A 22,502-nucleotide genomic window follows, 5' to 3' on the forward strand; every position below is an offset into this window, starting at 1 on the left:
AGGGCACTAGGTTGGAGAATACTGCCCTAAACTCTGCAAATCAGCCCAAATGTGTATTTTCCTGTTAGGACAAGCACAAAGATGGCCTTACTCTCTGCACTGGAAGACTAGGTCCCAGTGGGAAAGGGTCAACTCTAGGAAAGTGGAGGTGGGTAGCAGAAATGGATGTTTGATCCATCTCCAAAACAACAACACAAAACCTCAAGGCAATGCATATACTGTTTTGAGCTTGGCTTGGGGTTGCATTTTTCAAAATGTGCTATGTTTTCTCTGGATCAGAGAAATCCAAATTTACTGGGGAAACCAACAGGATGTGGGCTGCTTGAGGGAGACCCTACTCAAATGAGAGCCCAAACAGCATCAAATACGCATTTAAACTCAGGTGTGGACAAGCTCCGAGTCTGCTAATCAGTAGTGAGGGACTTGTCTAAGGGCCACTTGCTCTCTTCATGGCCTGCCTGGCACAATCTATGGAGCCATAAAGAATTTGATAATAATTTTTATTAGTTTTCAATTACAATCCAATAATAGCCTCATTATAACAATACCAATTTATAATACAATTACTAATTCCAATCATTCAAATACCAAATTATATAATTTAGATAAGGTGGGCCGCCGTGTGCTAGAATTGATGGTTTGATGATTTTCTTTATTTCTACATTCCCAAATCCTATTAATTTCAATTACATTCTGGTCATCTTAATAATCCCTTATACAACAACTGCAATGTTAATAACTTCGTGTTGACACATTAAATAATTTATAAATCTACAAGTGAGGCTCTCAAACTATATGCTTCTTCTTCCTGTGTGTGGCAATTATTCTGCCTGTGGTGTTTCTTCCTGTCCTTGTAAAATGTTATGCCTATCTTTTCCCGGTTGTTGCTATTATCCATCATGCCTTGGGCGGAGCTGATTGTTGTTCCAGAAATTTCTCCCTCACTCTGTCCCGTGCTTCATTGTTTTGCAACTTTAATAACAGCTGCAAAAATCACTCTGTCCCAATAAATAACCTGTTTTCATCATTTTTCCTCTCAGCCTGGGAAGAAGTGTTCTGTCGAACTGCAGATCCCACAAAGAGTTTGTGACTCTAGTCACAAACTAGTCGTGGTTTCTAAGCTTAAACCTACCTCCCACAGGGTTGTTGTGAGCGTATAATTGGTGTGTGCAGGGAGAAAGGGTACTATGTATGTTGGTTTGAGTTCCTTGGAGGAAGGGGGGTATTAAAAAAAATCCCCCTGGTGAATAGTTGAGCCTTGTCTTATTCCTATTGAACCTCATCCTCGGCTAGTTTCCACAGTCCTTGCAACTCCCTCACTTAACAGGCCTCTGCAAATGCTACTCCAAATGCCAAATGGGATGGTGAGAAAGTAGTTGTTGGTCCACGATAAGAAAGCAGAATTGCTTTCATCCTTCATTTGAGAAGGCAAATTGGGACTTGATGGTAAATGTATCGAATGCTAATGAGACTCGAAGAAGGGTTGGCCATCGGAACAGGAATGTAGTAGCTTGAGGGGAAAACCTTAATTGCTTTTAAATAGGGAAGGCCCTGGCTGAATGAAATTCTAGTTGGAGATATTAAATAAATAACCTCGTCTTCAGATTCATAGGGGGAAAAACAGGCAAAGCCCCGGAGGACCAGAGAAGGGCAAACAGAATTATATTTTTCAAGGGTGTGAATAAGGTAATTCCATCCTACTAAAGGCCAGCCAGCAGCTTGTCAGCACCCTTCAAGTGGCTAGAACAGATCATGAATCAATTTGAGAGAGGCACATCCCTTGCTTAATAACACAGCCGAGAGCTGGGAGACAAAGTCTGTGTAATACATCTTGATTTCAGCAAGGCATTTGATGGAATAGCAGTTGTTATGCTTAGAAGCACAATAGCGTATTAGGGGCTAGGCAGAGTTACTGTTGGGGGATTTCCCAAACAGTCGAAAAGTCATCTCCAGCCGATTACTCATTAGTGATTCACTGTCAGATTGGCAGGAGGCCATTTCTAGGTGTTATGCCAAAAACTGGTTTTGCCAGTGATACGAGTGAAATACTGTATTTTACAAATTTGCAGGTAACACAGAGCTTGTTTGCCATACTTATCAGGTTCTTTCTGTCAGGTTCTCAGGGCGCACTGTACTGACTTCTTTGATACCAGCCCATGACATCAGTTTCATAGAAAGCCTTTCCTACTCCCAGGAGGGAAGGGATTGTGAGCGGGAGACGATTCCTGCGTCATGCAGGGGGCGCTCTGCCCCCTGCTTCAACTCCAGGGCTGGCGCCACGCCCCTCCCTGGTTGGGCACCCAATAGGGAAGCTCGGCGGGGGCGGGGCTTGCTGCTCAAACGCAGCCGCGCCAGCCATCTCCACCATTGCACACACATTTTCTTCTAGTCACCCACTCCCTTTAGATTAGCTGTTCCCGAGACTTTGCTATGGACTTCTGGTTGGTTGCCCTGTTTAACCAAGGGGCCTGGTAGGAGTTTTTTCCAATTGGTTAAATGGCCCGTCCTCTTGGTTTTTTTCGCCTACCTTGTAGCAACCGTCAGATTTGTGGTATTTGGCAGTTAGGCATTGGAATGTGTTGTTGGTGTTTCGGGTGGCAAGGTGTGGCCATCGCCTTCCCCAACAATTTTGGGTATTCCGCTAAAGGAATCCGGCGGTCGTGGATCCTGTCCGATGCCCGTGTGGCGGGGGGGCCATGGCACGACCCTCGGTGACATCAGGAAGAGAGCCTATAGTTGGATTAGCATCAACAGGCTTCCCCTACTGGTGGTTAACCCCTCCTCAGACTCACCCCTCTCCGAGTGGGTGGAGTCTAATGTTCCGTGGTCCAATGCCTAAGCCCATACCTTTTCACATGCTGTAATCAATAAAGTTGTGGCCTTTTCCTTACCCATTAACCTTACATACTGTGTCCACGTGTCTTTATTCCCCAAGCGGGGATCGGGTCCTCGCATCACAAGCTTTGGTTGCTTTTTATGTATAACAACTTTTTATTGTATTGTTAGGATTCTGGGCTGCCCTGGTTATAGCTAATGAGCTAAGGACTTTAACAAACAAAAAATACAAGTTGCTTACCAATAACTGAGATCCTTCAAGGGATCATCTGGGTAGCCATAAAAACAGCAACAGGGGGGAGGCCTCAGGTTTTGTGTGCTCCTTCTTGAGTAGCCTCACCACCTTGCTCTACCTCTCTTTCAAATCAGAACCAGTGAATGTGGTGAAGGTCCTGTGTGAGTGCCTGGAGGCAGTTGGAGGATGGATGGCGGCTAACAGATTGAGGTTCAATCCTGACAGGACAGAAGTACTGTTTTGGGGGGACAGGAGGCGGGCAGGTGTGGAGGACTCCCTGGTCCTGAATGGGGTAACTGTGCCCCTGAAGGACCAGGTGTGCAGCCTGGGAGTCATTTTGGACTCACAGCTGTCTATGGAGGCACAGGTCAAATCTGTGTCCAGGGCAGCTATTTATCAGCTCCATCTGGTATGCCCTACATGCCCTGGTTATCTCTCGCTTGGACTACTGCAATGCGCTCTGTGTGGAGCTACCTTTGAAGGTGACCCGGAAACCACAATTAATCCAGAATGCGACAGCTAGACTAGTGACTGGGAGTGGCTGCTGAGACCACATCACACCGGTCATGAAAGACCTACACTGGCTCCCAGTACGTTTCCGAGCACAATTCAAAGTGTTGGTGCTGACCTTTAAAGCCCTAAACGGCCTCGGTCCAGTATACCTGAAGGAGCATCTCCACCTCCATCTTTCGGCCCGGACACTGAGGTCCAGTGCCGAGGGCCTTCTGGCGGTTCCCTCACTGTGAGAAGCCAAGTTACAGGGAACCAGGCAGAGGGCCTTCTCGGTAGTGGCGCCCGCCCTGTGGAACGCCCTCCCACCAGATGTCAAAGAGAAAAACAACTACCAAACTTTTAGAAGACATCTAAAGGCAGCCCTGTTTAGGGAAGCTTTTAATGTTTAATGTTGCTGTTTAGTCGTTTAGTCGTGTCCGACTCTTCGTGACCCCATGGACCAGAGCACGCCAGGCACTTCTGTCTTCCACTGCCTCCCACAGTTTGGACAAACTCATGCTGGTAGCTTCGAGAACACTATCCAACCATCTTGTCCTCTGTCGTCCCCTTCTCCTTGTGCCCTCCATCTTTCCCAACATCAGGGTCTTTTCCAGGGAGTCTTCTCTTCTCATGAAGTGGCCAAAGTATTTAATGTTTAATAGGTTATTGTATTTTCGTGTTTTGTTGGAAGCCGCCCAGAGTGGATGGGGGACCCAGACAGATGGGCGGGGTATAATTAATTTATTATTATTATTATTATTATTATTATTATTATTATTATTATTACTATTATTACTTAGGTGGTCCTTATGGTATCCTAGACCCAAGTGGCTCAGGGCTTTGTATATCAACAGGACACATGGCAATGTTTTGTTGTACATCCCACTTTGCCTATTGAGTTCCTACTCCTCCCTGAATGCACACATGGAGTGGCTTGTATGTGTTCAGGGGTATACTCCTCTTAATTTTCCCGTTGAACTTGTTCCATGCAGTTCAGTTGGGGAAATTAAAATATTGGTCTTGGGTGGGAGAGCAGGATTATGTTCGACCGCAAGAGGGACCTCAAAATGGAGAACTTTGTTTCCTTAATAAAGAATGGCATGATCCCATGATCTAAAGAGGCAGAGCTCAAGACAGGGGGTGAAGCACGCCAGCCTCACCACTTCTGCTGCCAGGAGGGAGGCATTCCACTGCTTTGGAGTTGCCATTCATCTTCCCTGCCCCTGAGAGAAAGCCGGTCTGCAAAACTTTGAGGAGTTCCCCAGCACACACCAACTTTGGCAAGAGATAGGGTGTGGCAACAGAATTTGGGCATGGCTTGGTGGGGCAGGAGTTGTCAATTCCCATTTCACCTCAGGTGGCAAGACAGGATGGGCAAAGAAGAGCCGGCTGGAGTAGAAACCTGCCCTCTGGGTAGGAATGAACTGGCATTGAGCAGAATGTTGCAGGAGTTCCAGCAAAACATGCCACCCACTTTCATCATTACAAAGCATAAGGAATTAGATGGAATTTTATGTCGTTTTCAATAACTACAGGGTAAAGTTGGGAGTGCAGAATCAAGCAACCACTTGTGCCCAGATCCATCATGCTTATAAAAATCAGTGTCTTTTTAAAGAAAAGCCCACACGAGATAAAATAATAAATTATGGATATATTTTGCTGAGAAATTTTCTTGGTTAGCGGCAGCGATGGGGAAAATGTGCATCCACAAGAGATGACTCTATAAATAGCTCTAACAGCATTGTCTCATCTTTAAAACTCAGTAAGTACAACAACAAAAAGTGTCTCTTTATGAAGCTGTTTGAGCAGAGACACAAATGGAAAGGGAAGGCATGTTTCCAGGATAAATAATGTGTGACTATCGCTGACGTGAGGTGGCTTCTATAGAATTTTGTTTTGGAAGCATGTTTCACAACACTTGTAGATGACGTTACACTTTCTTACTAGGATGTTTTAAAAACATGAGTTGGATCCCCTAAGCTTTTTTCGCAGCCGTCTTTTTTTGATGTGAAATATCTAGGTCAGCCAAGTGAAAAGCTGCACCAGGCTCGAGCTCGTCGTTATTTAAGAAGTTAAAATGGAGTTTGCCACATTTTAAGGTTTCTGAAATTCCTGCCAAAGAAGCCATCTCCACCCTGGTAGATTTGGTATAAGCACATACTTGTTTATCCTATCAGAAATCATTGCAAGATGGTTTCCGTTAACTCAATATTACAGGACAGGATTCCCTGTTGGATGAGGATGAATGCTGGTGGCTAAAAATATTTCTTAGCAGTGAGGATTTGAAAGTTCTGAGCAAAGTGGATTTCCTTTGGGAAACTGACAAGTGTAAGGTATTTAATGTTTTAAGGCTTTGCTGGAGCAGGATAAACGTGAAAACCCAAAGTTCATGTTTTGGCAGTTTAGATTAGCAAAAAAGCAAAGTCTTCCTGGGAAAATGAACAATGGTGGAGTTCAGTGCTGAAATCCAGTAGTTTGAGGAACGACAGCTTTGCCAGGTTGCAACCCAGATAACTCATTTTTAACCTTCAATTGTCTGACTACAGTAAGATACATTGCTACTACCATATCTGACCTGCTAAAGTCATCAGGACTTCTATCTTTGCCTGCATCCATTTGAGATTCAAAATTCTCCGGATTGCAACAATTAGTAACCCTTAATCTGTGGAGGGGCAGGGAGAATAGGACTTGATGTACAAGTTGTGCTTTCACTGCAAGCTAATGTGCGAGGGCTGGGGGGCGGGAATAAGCCATTGAAGCTTTCCCCAATCATTTATTTCCATCCGTGGGGAGGGGGGAAATATCTCTGTGATGCTACTATTAAAGGCACAAGTGCAGGAATATTAAAAGTAGCGACCCTGGTCTTGTCCGTTCTGTGCCTTGGGCATTTGGGCACCTCTGTAAGCTTTCCTCTTCAAGTGGCTCACTCTCTCATATGCTTTTATTGGCTTAGTCTGAGTGGTGGGCACTGAGAGTGGACTGCATTTTCTAACGTTCTTCCCTCCTGCATTGCCCCAAACTTCAGTGTAATGTTCTTGGCATCTAGAAGCAGGAGATGCTATTTCCCCTGACTAGCTTGTGAGAATTGTTGCACAAGATGGGAAATGTGAACGCTTTGAAGCACAAAATCTGGAAATCCTTTACAAAAGAAAGTTTGAGGTAGCCTAATGGGGAGTTGGGGGGGGGGCTGTGAGAAATCCCAAGGGGCTGACAGCTAAAAGCCTCAGCAGATTTGGAAGTAATTGGAGTAAGCTGGGAATGACAGCCTAACATGAATTCACTCCCATGCAGAGTTGCTGAACACAGTATCCAAAAACTGCTGCCAGTGTCAGAGATGCTATCAAGTTCCCAAAGAGCTTACGAATCTTCATCTTCAGCAGAGGCTAAGAGATCCTTAAGTTTTGAAGGAGAAAACACAAAGGGCATTTTACTTGCTGTATATTAAAAGAATAGTCGGTTTTCAAATATATCATCATCTTTCTGCTGGGTGTTAATTCTAACAATATCAAAATGTACAAAAGAAGAGTAGGTGGTGTGCAGCTAATGATATCTTTTCATCAGAAAATTCATCATAATTTTATCTTTTCACCAGAAAATTCATCATAATTTTAACTTTTCATCAGAAAACTTATCATCCAAACTCATGGTTATAAACCTATTAAAACTTGCAATTAATCATATCATGCTTAATACATTCATAGCTGCAGTTTAATTTGTTTTATGTCCGTTCCAATGCAATATAATGTCCAGATTTTTGTACTGGTGAAGCCAACATCTTCTAAACTTTTCAGTTTAAAATGTTGCAAAACAACAAATACATTATACAAAAACCACTGGCAAATTCCCCTTACTTCTTTGTGTGCCTGGTACAGAATAGTAATTTATAAACTGGGTTATGCATCAGAAAGTCCATCTATACCATGATCCCTTAGGCAAAGCACCCGCCGTCACTCTCAGACCACCCCAACCTGTAAAAAGAGGATAACAATATAAACCAACTTTGCAAGGGTCTTGTACGAATTGTTGGATAACGTATATGAAGTGCTATGAATGTTGTAAAAGTGCCTTATAAATGCTAAATAATATTGCTGCATTGAGGACCTTCTAATATTTTATTTTACAATATAATTTATGATAAGGATAGAAGCTTATGGTAATGACTGACGGATGTACCATTCAGTGTGGTATTTTTCTTGAGCAGTGGGCCTAAGAACCCAGTGGCGTAGCGTGGGGGGTGCAGGGGGGCCAGCCGCATTGGGCGCAACATCTGGGGGTTAGGGTTAGGGGGCGCAAATCCACGGGTTAGGGGGCGCAAATCCATGGGTTAGGGGGCACAAATTACTTGCCTTGCCCTGGGTGCTGAGAACCCATGCTACACCACTTTAAGAACCTGCTTCCAGTTCATTAGCATTCTCTCCCCGCCCCCCTAGATTTCTGTCTCCAACAGTCTCTGGCCTGACTACAATATTCATTTTCCATGTATATAAGCTCAGGGATAAAATCCTTTCTTCTCTTCTCTTCTCTTTACTTGCAGCCTGACCCTGCAGGCCGAGATATTTCTATTCTTCCCATTTTGGAGCACTGTGAAAACACTCACATGACCATTTGGCTTGGCATTGTCTATGCCTACAAAGGCCTACTCATGGTAAGTCTAATGGTAAGTGTAGCTCAGAGCCAGTATGGTGTCATGATAGAATGATGGACTAGGGAGTAGAGAGACCTAAATAAAAATCCCCACTTGGCCATGAAGCCTACTAGGACACTTTCAGTTTTATTTATGTTGTCCTAAAATGGCTAAAAGGGTGGTGCTATGGGTTAAACCACAAAGCCTAGGGCTTGCCAATCAGAAGGCCGGCGGTTCGAATCCCCACGACGGTTGAGCTTCTGTTTCTCGGTCCCTGCTCCTGCCAACCTAGCAGTTCGAAAGCACATCAAAGTGCAAGTAGATAAATAGGTATCGCTCCGGTGGGAGGTAAACAGTGTTTCTGTGCACTGCTCTGGTTCACCAGAAGTGGCTTAGTCATGCTGGCCACATGACCCAGAAGCTGTATGCCAGCTCCCTTGGCCAATAAAATGGCTAAAATGTTAGGTTGCTGTTTTGCTCAAATGAAATTAAAACCCAAAGTTCTAATGGTAATGTAGATAGAGACTACAGACTCCTTCCTCATGAGGAAGACTGAGTTGAGTGAGCCATTTATCATCACGTATTCCATACTCTCCTGTGTCATTGATAAGCGTGGGTTGGCGTCTGTCTTGAAATGATGGCAGCCTTTTAAGCGCCCTGCAGCCAATTGAAGAAGTAGGCTGTAACCTCTGAGAGTTGATGCCATGTTCTTTATGGGTTACTAGCCAAAAAAAAGCTGATTGATAAATATTTTAAATAGCTCCAGCTTAATACAAATGCCCCAGTATATTTAAAGTAGCAAGTGCAATTCTTTAAAAATAAATGAGCCATTTAACCATTTATCATAATTAAGCCTTTTTACCAATACCAAACAAGTTTACCTCCCATATCATCTCTCCTAGCTGTAAGAGAAGACGCAGGAGATGTGGTAGTTTATGCGCCCCATGCTTGCACGCACATCACTCAATATCACACCTGTAATTCATGCCCAAGTGGTTAGGAGGTGGGTCATGTAATTATATACCTCACAAGCAACCGCCCCTCCCCCCCAATTAAATTAAATACTAGTAGGCTTAATCCAGCCAGAGCTAAATAGTTTCAGTTATTCCAGTGAGAGGTAGAGTATGGGATCACTCGGTGGAAGTTAAATGTGCTTAACTTTGCCTGGATCTCGCCCTGTCTTGCATTTGTCAACATAAGCTGCTTAAAGCAGAATGCAGATAGAAATAGAAACAGAACTCTTTTGATGTCTGGTATGCAAACCTATCACTGTGCTTATTGTGTTAACAATCATCACTTCCTTCTCTCTTTCTAATTTCAGCTATTTGGTTGCTTTTTGGCTTGGGAGACTCGAAATGTGAGCATTCCTGCTCTGAACGACAGTAAATACATTGGCATGAGTGTTTACAATGTGGGCATCATGTGCATTATTGGAGCTGCTGTTTCCTTTCTCACACGGGACCAGCCCAATGTTCAATTCTGCATTGTGGCACTAGTCATTATATTTTGTAGTACTATTACGCTCTGCTTAGTCTTTGTTCCTAAGGTAAGCACATTGACTCATTATGGGTCTGTTATCTGCATATAATTTTTGTAGGACTGTTAAATTCACTCCTGCACTGGGAAATTCTTCTGCACAAGTCCCACTGAACTGAACTGGAACAGCAAAAGGACATGGTTGCTCACTGGATTGTGCCCATGATTCTTAAAGCGTAAGTTGAGCGCCAGCGTGGTTTTAGTGGTTACAGTGTTGGACTAAGACTGGTGAGACTCGGGTGAACCTTATAGGGTGGTTTTGCACCAGTCACTGCATCTCTCAGAATAATCTGCCTCTCAGGGTGGTTGTGAGAATAGAATGAGGGAAGGGGTCCACATCTGCCATATTGAGTTCCATGAAGGAAAGGTGAAATATCACCTTCCTAAGGATATGCAGTTATTCCATCAGGTAGTTCCCCTGTTCCCTCCATATCTTGATTAGACGGAAAGCTACTTCTGACTAGAACTGACAGAGCAAAGCTTTGTCTAGGGCAGTATCACTTCTGGGGACTGGTTATCTATGAATAAATTACACATAAGAATCTAGATGTCAGAGAGAAGTTTCTTTTAATACTAAGTGGGTTAAACCACAGAGCCTAGGACTTGCCAATCAGAAGGTCTGCAGTTCGAATCCTCGCGATGGGGTGAGCTCCCATCGCTCTGTCCCAGCTCCTGCCAACCTAGCAGTTCAAAAGCACGTCAAAGTGCAAGTAGGTAAAGGTAAAGGTAAACGGCGTTTCCTTGTGCTGCTCTGGTTCGCCAGAAGCGGCTTAGTCATGCTGGCCACATGACCCGGAAACTGTCTGCGGACAAACACCGGCTCCCTTGGCCTATAGAGCGAGATGAGCGCCACAACCCCAGAGTCGGCCACGACTGGACCTAATGGTCAGGGGTCCCTTTACCTTTACTTATTTGTAATATAGTCGTACCTTGGATCCCGAACGCCTTGGATCTCAGACATTTTGGCTCCTGAACGCCGCAAACACGGAAGTGAGTGTTCCAGTTTGCAAATGTTCTTTGGCACTCAATGTCCAACAGAGCTTCCACAGCTTCCAATTGGCTGCAGGAGCTTCCTGCAGCCAATCAGAAGCCGTGCTTTGGTTTCTGAACATTTTGGAAGTCGAACAGACTTCTGGAACGGATTCCGTTCGACTTCCAAGGTATGACTGTAATACAATATATAACTTTGCAGATGTGAATATTTATAAAAGTATACATACAGAAATAGCCAGCATTATTAGATACAAAAATGATATTTTCCCAATATCACATAGGGGTTTACTTCATCCTGCATTTTCCTATTCCAGTAAAAAAAAAGGGGGGGAGCAAACTCCATTTTTCAATTAAAAATATTGTTGCTTTGACTCCCTTCCCTAACCATATTTGTAGCTTTAACTATTTGGGCTTTACCCCAGATTTTAATTGATCATTCCTCTATCTTTGCCATTCCTGGATTTTTTCCATGCCTGAGCTATGGCTATTCAGGATGCAGGAAGTAAATGAAGGATAATTTCCTGATCCTTTCAGGGAAAGTTTTCTAGCCTGGCCTTATCCTTGACATGCTGGCTTTGGGTGTTTGTTATTTAGTCGTGAGCCCCCACTTGTAATCTCCAGCGATACAGCTGGGACACACCTCAGGGAGAGCTAGGTCTAAGAGACAACAGAAGAAACATGTATAATGGACAAAGAAAGTGCTCAGGCACAGAGCCTTAAAGCCAAGACCTGTGGCTAGAAACATGGTGCAAAAAGAAGTCTGGGTGAGCCATTAGGAAGGTGGCTCCACAGCTCTGCCCCACCACATAATGTCGCTAGAGAGCTGTGGTGATTTCCCATTATTGTGAAATATCAGGTTTTCACAATTAACATTGCTGTTAGCTTACTAAATTAGATTATATTTTATTCATGCATGGGCAAATTATTTAAAGGCTAAGATGAATACTACTACTTCCTATCCTCCTAATGTTGTGGCTCAGGTGCTAGACCAGCCTGAAAACAGTGATAGGCTGGATGTGGGCCAATAAATTGATGCTGAATCCTATTAAGATTGAGATGTTATGTGTTCCAAGATATTGACTCCGGGAGGTGGGAATATGGTCAGGGCTGCCCTGCCCTGGAAGAAGCAGGTCTATATTTTAGGAGTACTCCTAATATACATATCAATATTGATAGATAGACCCACTCCATTCTTTAATGGTTAATTGTTTAAACTAATTTTAATATTGTCATTTTACATTGTTGTAACCTGCCATGAGGTCTTATAGTGAAGGGTGTGTAAAAATAATAATGAATGTACAAAGTCCATCTACTTTGGGCTGAAACACTTAACCACATTGGCATATGAATGGAATTTTCTAATCTCTTTGGCCAAAGTTTAGCAAATTACGGTATCTCAATACTTAAGAAGGGAACTCTAAAAGGAGAAATGGAATTGGGTGTGTGTGTGTTTAAAAGTTGTTTTCAGATCCCTTCAAATATTACCTTCCAGGGGAGGTTTGGAAGCCACAGACATCATTTCTGCATTGCATCAATAATGTCAGAAATCTGTGATTCCTAGGAGAAGTCTAGTTTGACACTAGTGTGGGAAGAAGCTGTATCAGCAGCCCCTTACACATTATTTTGAGCTTCTAACATCAGCTAAGTAGCACGTTAAGGTGCCTTGGCTAAATTATGGGAAGTGGTTAAATAGTTTTAGCTCACATGGATGATAAAATGGCAAGGTGCTACTGAAGACTATGCCTCAAATCCAGCATTACACATTTGAATGCACGTTCAATGAACATTTTTTGGGGCACAGATACACAAAAATAAAATGAGATATTCTTCAACATTTTCAGCTAATCACACTGAGAACAAATCCAGATGCTGCCACCCGAAATAGAGGACTCCAGTTCACTCAGAACCAGAAGAAAGATGACTCAAAAACATCCACGTCAGTCACCAGTGTCAACCAGGCCAGCACATCGAGGTTGGAAGGTCTACAGTCAGAAAACCACCAGCTGAGAATGAAAATAACAGAGGTATGGCTAAGTGTGTGTTCTGGGTTAGACTGTTCTGTCTTGCGGGCATTGCGGGAATTCTCAATTTGCGAGGCCATCAGGCTATCTGAAACTCGAGAGTCAAAACAGGTGAGGTACATGACTGGATCTCTCGATGTTTTGCTTTTAACTTAGAAGCAACTGTGGGACCCATATTGGATCCAGTACAGGGCAGGAGTGTGGAGGGAGTTTGACCATTTCTCCCATCTTAATTGCTTTTTCCACGATCATGCTCTCACTGTGGTGGGGAAATGCTCTGTGTTTGCAGCAAAAAAACACTTAATTTCACATATACGCTCCTGGAGGGGTCAAACTGGCAGTGGCTGACCAGGTACAACACCTTGACATTGTAGCAGTTGTAGCTCAATGAATATGTTGACCCAGTGTGAGGTGGCTGTGAAAAATATGGATTCCATGCTACGGATCGTTGGGAAAGGAATTAGAAATCAACTTGCCGGTATCATAATGGCACCATACAAATCTATGGTGTGACTGCATATGGAATGCTCTGTGCAGTTCTGATCGCCTTACCTCAAAAAGTTTATTGAAGAGTTGGAAAAGGTTCAGAAAAAGGGCAAATTAAATGATCGAAGGGATGGAACAACTCTCCTATGAGGGAAGGTTTAAGTATCTGGGACTGTGTGGTTAAAGAGATAAAAGGATAGAAGTTTATAAGAATTATGCATGGCATGGAAAGATGTGGACTAGAACAAGTTGTGACTAGTCTCATAACACTAGAATTTGTGGACATTCAACAAAGCTGAACGAAGTTTCAGGGCACTGTGTTCTGGGTTACAGTTGGGGCACCTGCTGTCACATAACTGCTTATTAACTGGGGCAGAAAGTTAAGCACATTTGGATCCCACTGTTCTTACATCCCTCTTGCTGAACTCAGTGTGATATAAAATACTACTATCTAGCCAGATTACACGCTAATTTAGCTTTACTCAGCGATGGTGTCCCAGGACAGAAAAAGGGAGAGGGGATCGCTATAGTTTGAGTTTTACTGTCATCTCTACGCTACAAACCTGTGGGTTTGATGTGAAAACTTCTGTTTTATCTCTCAGAAAAGATGATGCTTTTTCAGATCACCTAGATCCTTTCATCTTAGATTAGAACATGTATTCTTTTTTAATTAGATCTGCCACCTTTTAAAGTATACTTGTTACGTAATTCTATCTCCTTTATTTATCCCTTTATGGAAGTGAGCTGTTTCAACGGCACTGCCTCCAAGTTTCTAGGCATGAGTGCAAACTACCTATTTGTTTCCATCCACCCAAAGGAAAGGGTGCAGTCTGCCTTTTTCGTTGTTGCTGAAGGCACATTTGCAGATTCTTTAATTTCTAAAACAGCTCTTTTGCACATAACTGCTCCTGCACAAAACAGCTGTATTAAAAACAGGTTCAGGAGGCTGGAAAAGAAAGGAAGCAGCAGCCTTTCACGTGTGCAACTCCAAATCCTGATTTAGAACAACACATATATACCAGAGTTGCACAAAAAAGGGGTGCTCTTTTGTGCAAAGCTTGTATTTCAAAAACAAATTTAAAAGGTGTGTACATACCTGCATACAAATACCTGTTTGCATACTTAAAACAGACCTAAGGTTTCCTGGCCTGGAGCACACAAACACACATTTTTTACTGTTTTGTGAAAATTTGGTAATTGAAAAACTTGTATTTCATTATTAAAAATGGAGGTTTAAAAAGGTGTGTGTGCACAGGTAAGCAAATGCCTGCTTGCCTACAGCGGACCTCAGATTTCTGGAACTTATGGTGGGCAAGGAATAACTAATTCAAGAGGGTGGAAAACAACCCTCTATAAAAAATACTTTCCATCAAGCACTGCCCACTAGTATGGAGAAGAAACATTTGAATGGATTTCAGAGGCATAAAACTGAACGGACTCTTACGTGCATGCAACAGCATAAATGGGCACATGCAAGCAGTGGCTCATGTGCTCATTAAGGCCCTACTGTGGACAGAGCCAGGGACTGCTATTGCCATTTCTTTCCACCGCTGTCACCAAGATGAGGGAGAGGGCAAGTGAGAGTCAACCTACACATGATGTGCAGAATGTTCCTTCTCATCATATTTGCAAACAAAACCATTTTTCTGAATGAAAAAGTGCTTTAAGGGATACTTTTTTGGGGATGCAGGTGGCGCTGTGGGTAAAACCGCAGTGCCTAGGACTTGCCGATCGTATGGTCAGCGGTTCGAATCCCTGCGGCGGGGTGAGCTCCCGCCGTTCGGTCCCAGCTCCTGCCCACCTAGCAGTTCGAAAGCACCCCTAAGTGCAAGTAGATAAATAGGGACCGCTTTCTAGCGGGAAGGTAAACGGCGTTTCCGTGTGCTGCGCTGGTGCAGGCTCGCCAGAGCAGCTTCGTCACGCTGGCCACGTGACCCGGAAGTGTCTGCGGACAGCGCTGGTCCCTGGCCTCTTAAGTGAGATGGACACGCAACCCCAGAGTCGGACACAACTGGCCCATACGGGATGGGGTACCTTTACCTTTACCTTACTTTTTTTGGAAATCTCTGGACTTAATGACTGCCTTCTCTCCTCCATTTTTCGAACCTGGACAGAACATAGACTCATTATTGTGGCCGAACCCCCCAGGAGATGCACGCTTTGCCAAAATCCTGGCCTCAGGATGAGGTGAGCAAGAGGAGTTCTGTTTCCTCACAGGACAGCCAGGAAAGAAGATAGAGAACGAAGTGCAGCAAGTTTCTTATGGGACAGGAAATCCAGGCCTGACGTTTTCCTTTAGAATCAACCCAGTGAACACTGTTTTAAAAACACGAGCTGGCGATACAGGCTGTGTGCTGAAGGATTTCAAACCTCGGAGCGTTATTTCTATTTTATTTTTACTTCAGAGGGAGCATGCTCCCCTTTATGGTTGAAAATTTGTGAGGAGGTGGAATATTGCAAAACGCATCAGAGCAAAGCTGTGACACTTTAAAAGTTGAGAAATGTGCTCTGTTCCTCACACGAAGGAGCATTTGAGAGAGGTGTTCAGGAGCATCACAGGAAAAAAAAGTATCTGCCTGTGCCCTAGAAAGATTTCTCAGAGCAGAATAAAAGAGAGCTCTGAGAGATTTCTTAAGAAGTCATTTTCTTTTGAAGACTTATGACTGTTCAGAATTGAAAGGGCTTACTATGGATGACAGATGACACAGGATTCCCAAACAGAATCTCTGTGCGATGAGAAGCCTTTGGGTGTCTGTTGCAGCTCTCAGTTCTGTCAGCTGCTACAGCCACCTATGAAGCATCCTCTCAACCTTTTCTCAACGCCATTGACCAGCCACCCACTCACCCATGATGCTTCCCATGCCTCTAGAAGTTACATGTGTGGTGCGTTTCCCCTACCTTTGGATACCATGTGCAAATGGGCCCATTTTTTCCAGTGACACATCTGTGGACACCCTATCAGGGGCACCATCTTCGTAAGCACTTTGGGGGAGCCCAATGTGACGTGTCGACATCACGTTTGTGATGCCGCATGATGTCCTGACGTTGCTCCGTGCCCAGCCTCAATAATGCCCCCCCCCAAAATAATAATTAAGGGGCCCCACAATACTTCAAGGGACGCGGGTGGCGCTGGGGGTTAAACCACAGAGCCTAGGACTTGCTGATCGAAAGGTTGGCGGTTCGAATCCCCGCGAAGGGGTGAGCTCCCGTCGTTCGGTCCCAGCTCCTGCCCACCTAGCAGTTCAAAAGCACCCCTAAGTACAAGTAGATAAATAGGGTCCACTTTCTAGCGGGAAGGTAAACGGCATTTCCGTGTGCGGCGCTGGTGCTGGCTCGCCAGATGCAGCTTCGTCACGCTGGCCACGTGACCCGGAAGTGTCTTCGGACAGCGCCGGCTCACGGCCTCTTGAGCGAGATGAGCGCGCAACCCTAGAGTCGGTCACGACTGGCCCTGACGGGCAGGGGTACCTTTACCTTTACCTTACCAATACTTCAGCCCCCTGGAGCCGGCATGTATGGTATCACTGAATTACAGAGGACACTTTTGCCTGTCTGGGTGTCCAGGAATGTGTTAGAAGAAATAACTACAACCTTTATGCATGATTGGAAGGGAGCCCCATAGAGAAAAATAACTTGGGTCCATAAGATTGCAAGGAAAGTTAATGAAACCTGCTTACAAAATATGTTAATGCTATTGTAACATGCTTTTCTTTTAACAGTTGGACAAAGCTTTAGAGGAAGTCACTATGCAGCTTCAAGACACCCCTGACAAGACAACATATATTAAGCAGAACCACTATCAGGAGCTCAATGACATCCTCAGTATACGGAACTTTACAGAAAATAAAGGTAGGGAAGAAGAACAACAACTTTATTATTTATACCCCACCCATCTGGCCGGGTTTCCCCAGCCACTCTGGGCAGCTCACAGCATATATCAGAACATACTGAAACATCAGACATTGACAACTTCCCGATACAGGGCTGCCTTCTAAAAGTCAGATAGTTGTTTATTTCTTTGACATCTGATGGGAGGGCTTTCCACAGGTTGGGTGCCACTACCAAGAAGGCCCTCTGCCTGGTTCCCTGTAACTTCACTTCTCGCAGTGAGGGAACCGCCAGAAGGCCCTTGGAGCTGGACCTCAGTGTGAAGGTTGAACGAAGGGGGTGGAGACGCTCCTTCAGGTATACTGGGCCGAGGCTGTTTAGGGTGTTAAAGGTCAGCACCAACACTCTGAATTGTGCTCGGAAATGCACTGGGAGGCAATCAAGTTCCTTTAGGACCAGTGTTATATGGTCCCGGTGCCAACTCCCAGCCACCAGTCTAGCTGCTGCATTCTGGATTAGTTGTAGTTTCCAGGTCACCTTCAAAGGTAGCCCTACGTAGAGCGCATTGCAGTAATCCAAGCGGGAGATAACCAGAGCATGCAACACTTTGGCGAGTCTGTGGGCAGGTAGGTCAGCTAGCATTGTATGTACGAGGCATTTGGGATGGAGTGAAGAAGATTTGTCAACAAATCTTTTGTCAAAACCACATTTTCTCCTTTTTCCACGTTTCTCCTATTTCCTTTTCCCTGTCTAGGATATACTCCAGTAAATGAAATACTGGCAGTGGCTGGTTAGCATCATGAGGAAACATGAGGAGTGTTGATTGGGGGTAGGGAAGAGTATCTGGCCCTCCAGCTTTCTAATGTTAACCATACGGACCTAGGTTTCTCTTAAACCACTGTCAACTCTTCCATAGACCACTACATATTTACTACCTCCATTAACAAGCATAGCTATGTGACCTGTTGCTGCCTACCTAACACAGAACCTAAGAAGGAAACACCAGGTTTTCACCAGACATTGTCCACACACTCAAAACTTACCTTCACCTTCATGAAATATGAAAGCTGAGCTTCTTAGGCAGCACCCACTGTCACCGTTTTGGAAGGGGGGGGCGTTGCGCCTTTGCAGAATTGCAGAGTACATAGTTTCCTGGTAACTTAGCAATGGCAGAAAGTGCCATATTGGCCTGAATATAAGCCTCACTTCCCCCCCCCCCCAATTCCGACTGTGGAAAGTTAATGTGTGGCTTAAATTTGTGACCTTACAAAAATTGGCTTTTACGATATCGCTGCTGAAACAGACATAAGGTAAAATGGAAAGGGTGCGAGTGAATCATAGAATCATAGAGTTGGAAGAGACCACAAGGGCCATCGAGTACAACCCCCTGCCAAGCAGGAAACAAGTGCCTGCGGTATTTTAAGGGAGTGGCTTATATTTGAGTATTGACTTTTTCTCTCCCCCACCCTTGAATTTTAAAGGTGCAGCTTATATTTGGGTGTGGCTTATATTCGGGCCCATACAGTATAGAAGAATTGGTGGAGAGAGAAACTAAGAAGTTGATAGGCTCTGGAGGCACTTTATAGACAAGGGAGAGACTGTTGTCAGTCATATGAACATTGTAGTTAATGAGGTCAAAAATGAAATTTTGGTCATCCCCTACAAAAGAAGGAAACAAACCCTTCACACCAGCATTGTTTTTTCCCAATTGATCAGAATTTTATCGATTCCCCAACCCAAACTGCCCTGTATTTTGATAAGATTCTACATTGATGTAGCTTCTTAGGGACTGTGCAGCATGTGGGAGCCATAATCAAAACTTGAAAACAGAAGAAGATTGTGTGAGGTGTCCACGTTTGCTCATTAGTGTTACATGTGAACCAGGCCATAGTAATCTCCCAAACTGGCAACGTTTTACAGCTTACTAGTGTATGAAAGTCTAAAATGGGGGAGTATAGTTTGGAATTGCTGATCTGCAGCTACTTTCTCTTCTCTCCCACTGATCTGAAACAGCAAAATGTGAGCCTCATCGAACAGGCCTCACATGACTGTAGTATACTGTTCTCTGAAAAGAAATGTCTGTAGCTAGCTAAGATAGCCGGCCTCCAGAAGCCATTTTGGACCCGCTCTGTGCATTTGCATCTTTTCTTCCCTATATAGCAACTCCATTTCAGCATATGCTTTAGGAGTAATCTAATGCCCTGAATAAGGACGCAGGTGGCGCTGTGGGTTAAACCACAGAGCCTAGGACTTGCCAATCAGAAGGTCGGCGGTTCGAATCCCCACGACGGGGTGAGCTCCTGTTGCTCGGTCCCTGCTCCTGCCAACCTAGCAGTTCGAAAGCACGTCAAAGTGCAAGTAGATAAATAGGTACCGCTCTGGCGGGAAGGTAAACGGTGTTTCCGTGTGCTGCTCTGGTTCGCCAGAAGCGGCTTAGTCATGCTGGCCACATGACCCGGAAGCTGTACGCCAGCTCCCTCGGCCAATAAAGTGAGATGAGTGCTGCAACCCCAGAGTCGGCCACGACTGGACCTAATGGTTACCTTTACCTTAATGCCCTGAATTATGTAATGGGGGTTAAATATTCAAGTAGCCTTTCCTTTCTTTTCAGCGGGTATTACCAAGGGCTCCTGGGCAAGTCCAGAAACAGGGGCACTCCTCCTCCCTGCCTTGTTCCCCCCCCATGTTAGAGTAAATTGGGGGGGGGGGTTAAGTGAGCCTGGTTTACTTTGGAAATCTTTTAAAGGGTAACTGGTGACAGGACAGAATGTTTATCTTTGCAGAGTTACTTTGAATGTGCGCTAAAATAGACAATGCCGCTGTAAATAGATCTGAGGTTTTTGGGACGAGGGAATAATGAACTTTATTTTAATGTGACACGGTTTCAGATAAAGGGGCTGTGCAGTACCGTGATGGTTCATGCAGCAGACAGAATGATCAGGAACCTGACATGTAGGTAAATAACAAGGCCTCAGAAGAACTGTCACTGTTAAAGGAGGGAGTTGAAAATCATATGTCCATTGGCAAGGATTAAGGCCGTTTTACTTTAGAACCTGGTCGCTCCTGGGTAATTGTGCAGTTTCACAAATTGTGCCTCCAGTTGTGGGACTGCTGTCTGCAGGATGCAGTGGCCTCCAGCAATGGAGCCTTGTTCTAAATTAGGTAAAGGGAAAGGGACCCCTGACCATTAGGTCCAGTCACAGATGACTGTGGGGTTGCGGCACTCATCTCGCTTTATTGGCCGAGGAAGCCAAGGGGCGTACATCTTCTGGGTCAGGTGGCCAGCATTCTGGCAAATCAGAGCAGCACACGGAAATGCCGTTTACCTTCCCGTTAGAGCAGTACCTATTTATCTACTTGCACTTTGACGTGCTTTCGAACTGCTAGGTTGGCAGGAGCAGGAACCGCATCCCCATCACGGGGATTCGAACCACCGACCTTCTGATCGGCAAGTCCTATGCTCTGTGGTTTGTTCTAAATTACAAAATGCTTAATGGTGCTTTGGTGGGATTTTGTTTTTCTGTTTAGCTGGTTGAAAAAAATAATTGCCTTTAATTTATTTATTTTATTGCCATAGGACCATTAGGGTGCATGGTATAGAGAAGAGGGATTGGGAGCCACACAGAACAAACCAGAAAGTGGCCGTAGTTGGCTGCCACAGGTGTTGCTTATAGCCCTTTGGGAGCAGTGGAGTCCAAGAGTGAGATTGTGTTTGGTTTGCAGCATTTGGAACAAACCCAGGATTTGAGACATATTTCTAAACATAGAAATGTCTAGGTCTTGAATAATTCAGTTGTGTTTTCCTAGAAGAGAGAAGGGAGAGTGCTGTTTTGACTTTGGGTCTTATGTCTTCAAGTTGTCTGCTTGCTTTAAGGTCTAGGAGATGCAGAGGTTCCTGATGGGAGCACTGCAGCCACCATTGCCACCAAAGAGAGGAGGGAACTGATGTGTTGGCTTCACACACCTTCCTAGCAGAAAGTCACAATAAGCTCAATGGCTCATACTCTGCATAATTGGCATCTGCCTGTCTTGAGAGAATGGAGTGTGCTTCCAGGGGTGAAGTCAAACAGCTGTGTTAGCAGCACCAAAGCGACCTTGCCAGCATGCATGCCTAGGCAGTATGTATGGAGGTCTTGGGCTGCCCAGACAACAGGACCCCTCTCTCGGCCTCACTGATGCGGTCCAAAGGAAAGCAGAGCAATACGTTTGGCAACAGGTTGACGGAAGGAGGTGTACAAGATGCCATCCAACGATCTTAGGGACTGCACTCCAGATTTGTGTAGGATTTGCTCCTTAGCTTTTTCTTCTCCTAGAGATATCTCACAAGGTAGTGGAGGGTCCTGCATAGACATGTACAGGATTGCACTGTGTGTGTTGCAGCTACCACCTTCACTGTGCTTTGTAGAGAGCTCTTCTGGGCCAGGTAGAGAACTGTTGTGTATTGCTGTGTGCAAGGGATCAGATCTTCATCCAGTCACTTGTACAGCAGCAATTTCGTTTTGGGTGGTGGCAGGAAAGACAAGACAATCTGCTTTTTGGAACTGGGAACAGAGAAGAAGTGACAATGTCCCTCCAGAATTTCTCACCAACAGAGAGATTTGCTAGTAATTGGGGGTGCAAGTAAAAGCATGTATGTTTCAATGTATTTAAAATCTAATTGATGATTGAGAATATTATTGGATGCTGCGAACTAACCATCTGTTGTCAGGGTCATATTTTTATATTTTGTGTCATTTTAATACATCTAACTGGTCTGGAGAAACCCAGCCAGATGGGTGGGGTATAAACAATAAAATTATTATTATTATTATTATTATTATTATTATTATTATTATTATTATTATTATGGTATGTTTCTTAGCTATCACAAGAATTCAGTAGATTCAGTAAATAAGTTTAGAAGCACTGTGGTAGATTACAGAATCATCCTTGCAACTCTGGAAAAATAAATTTACTTTGGAAAAATGATAATATAAGACACTTTTCTCCCTTTTTCTAGATGGTGAAAAGGCTGTATTGAAAAACCACCTTGATCAAAATCCGCAAGCCCAGTGGAATACGACAGAGCCCTCCAGAACGAGCAAAGACTTTACAGAAGATATCAATTCCCCAGAACAGTAAGTAGCATGGTTCTTTCTTGTTACATGGTCACAAGAACTGAGGTTGCTTCCTCAGTCCTTAGCATTTTTTGTTAAATCTGTGCATCGCTTACTTACAAAATTATGTCTCAAAGGATCCTTTGAGATACAAGCTAACAGTTGTCGCTGTGCCCTTGGTCTTTCTGAGTAAAATGTTAATCATTCGAACACATACATATTTATGGCAAGATTTAGTAAAACAAAATCTTTTGTAATTTGAGGGCCTTGTTAACGGTGCCCCCAGCCAACTCTGGAGACCTGAAGTTCTGGTTTTCAAGCATGGTGACATTTCTGTGTTCTGTTCTGTACAAAAT

General features: G+C 44.2%; 1 protein-coding gene across 1 annotated transcript in view; it reads left to right on the plus strand.

Moving 5' to 3' along the window:
- The window catches only part of GABBR2 (gamma-aminobutyric acid type B receptor subunit 2), a 293,156-nt gene that overhangs the window by 267,094 nt on the left and 3,560 nt on the right, over positions 1-22,502 (plus strand). Inside the window, exons 14-18 of the mRNA XM_081920031.1 lie at positions 8,097-8,207; positions 9,508-9,732; positions 12,557-12,739; positions 16,942-17,071; positions 22,050-22,167. Of these exons, the coding sequence (XP_081776157.1) occupies positions 8,097-8,207; positions 9,508-9,732; positions 12,557-12,739; positions 16,942-17,071; positions 22,050-22,167 (767 nt within the window). The remainder of the gene's footprint in view (positions 1-8,096; positions 8,208-9,507; positions 9,733-12,556; positions 12,740-16,941; positions 17,072-22,049; positions 22,168-22,502) is intronic.

Source organism: Podarcis melisellensis (genome assembly GCF_964234715.1).
Source record: "Podarcis melisellensis genome assembly, chromosome: 7".
NCBI classification, from domain to species: domain Eukaryota; kingdom Metazoa; phylum Chordata; class Lepidosauria; order Squamata; family Lacertidae; genus Podarcis; species Podarcis melisellensis.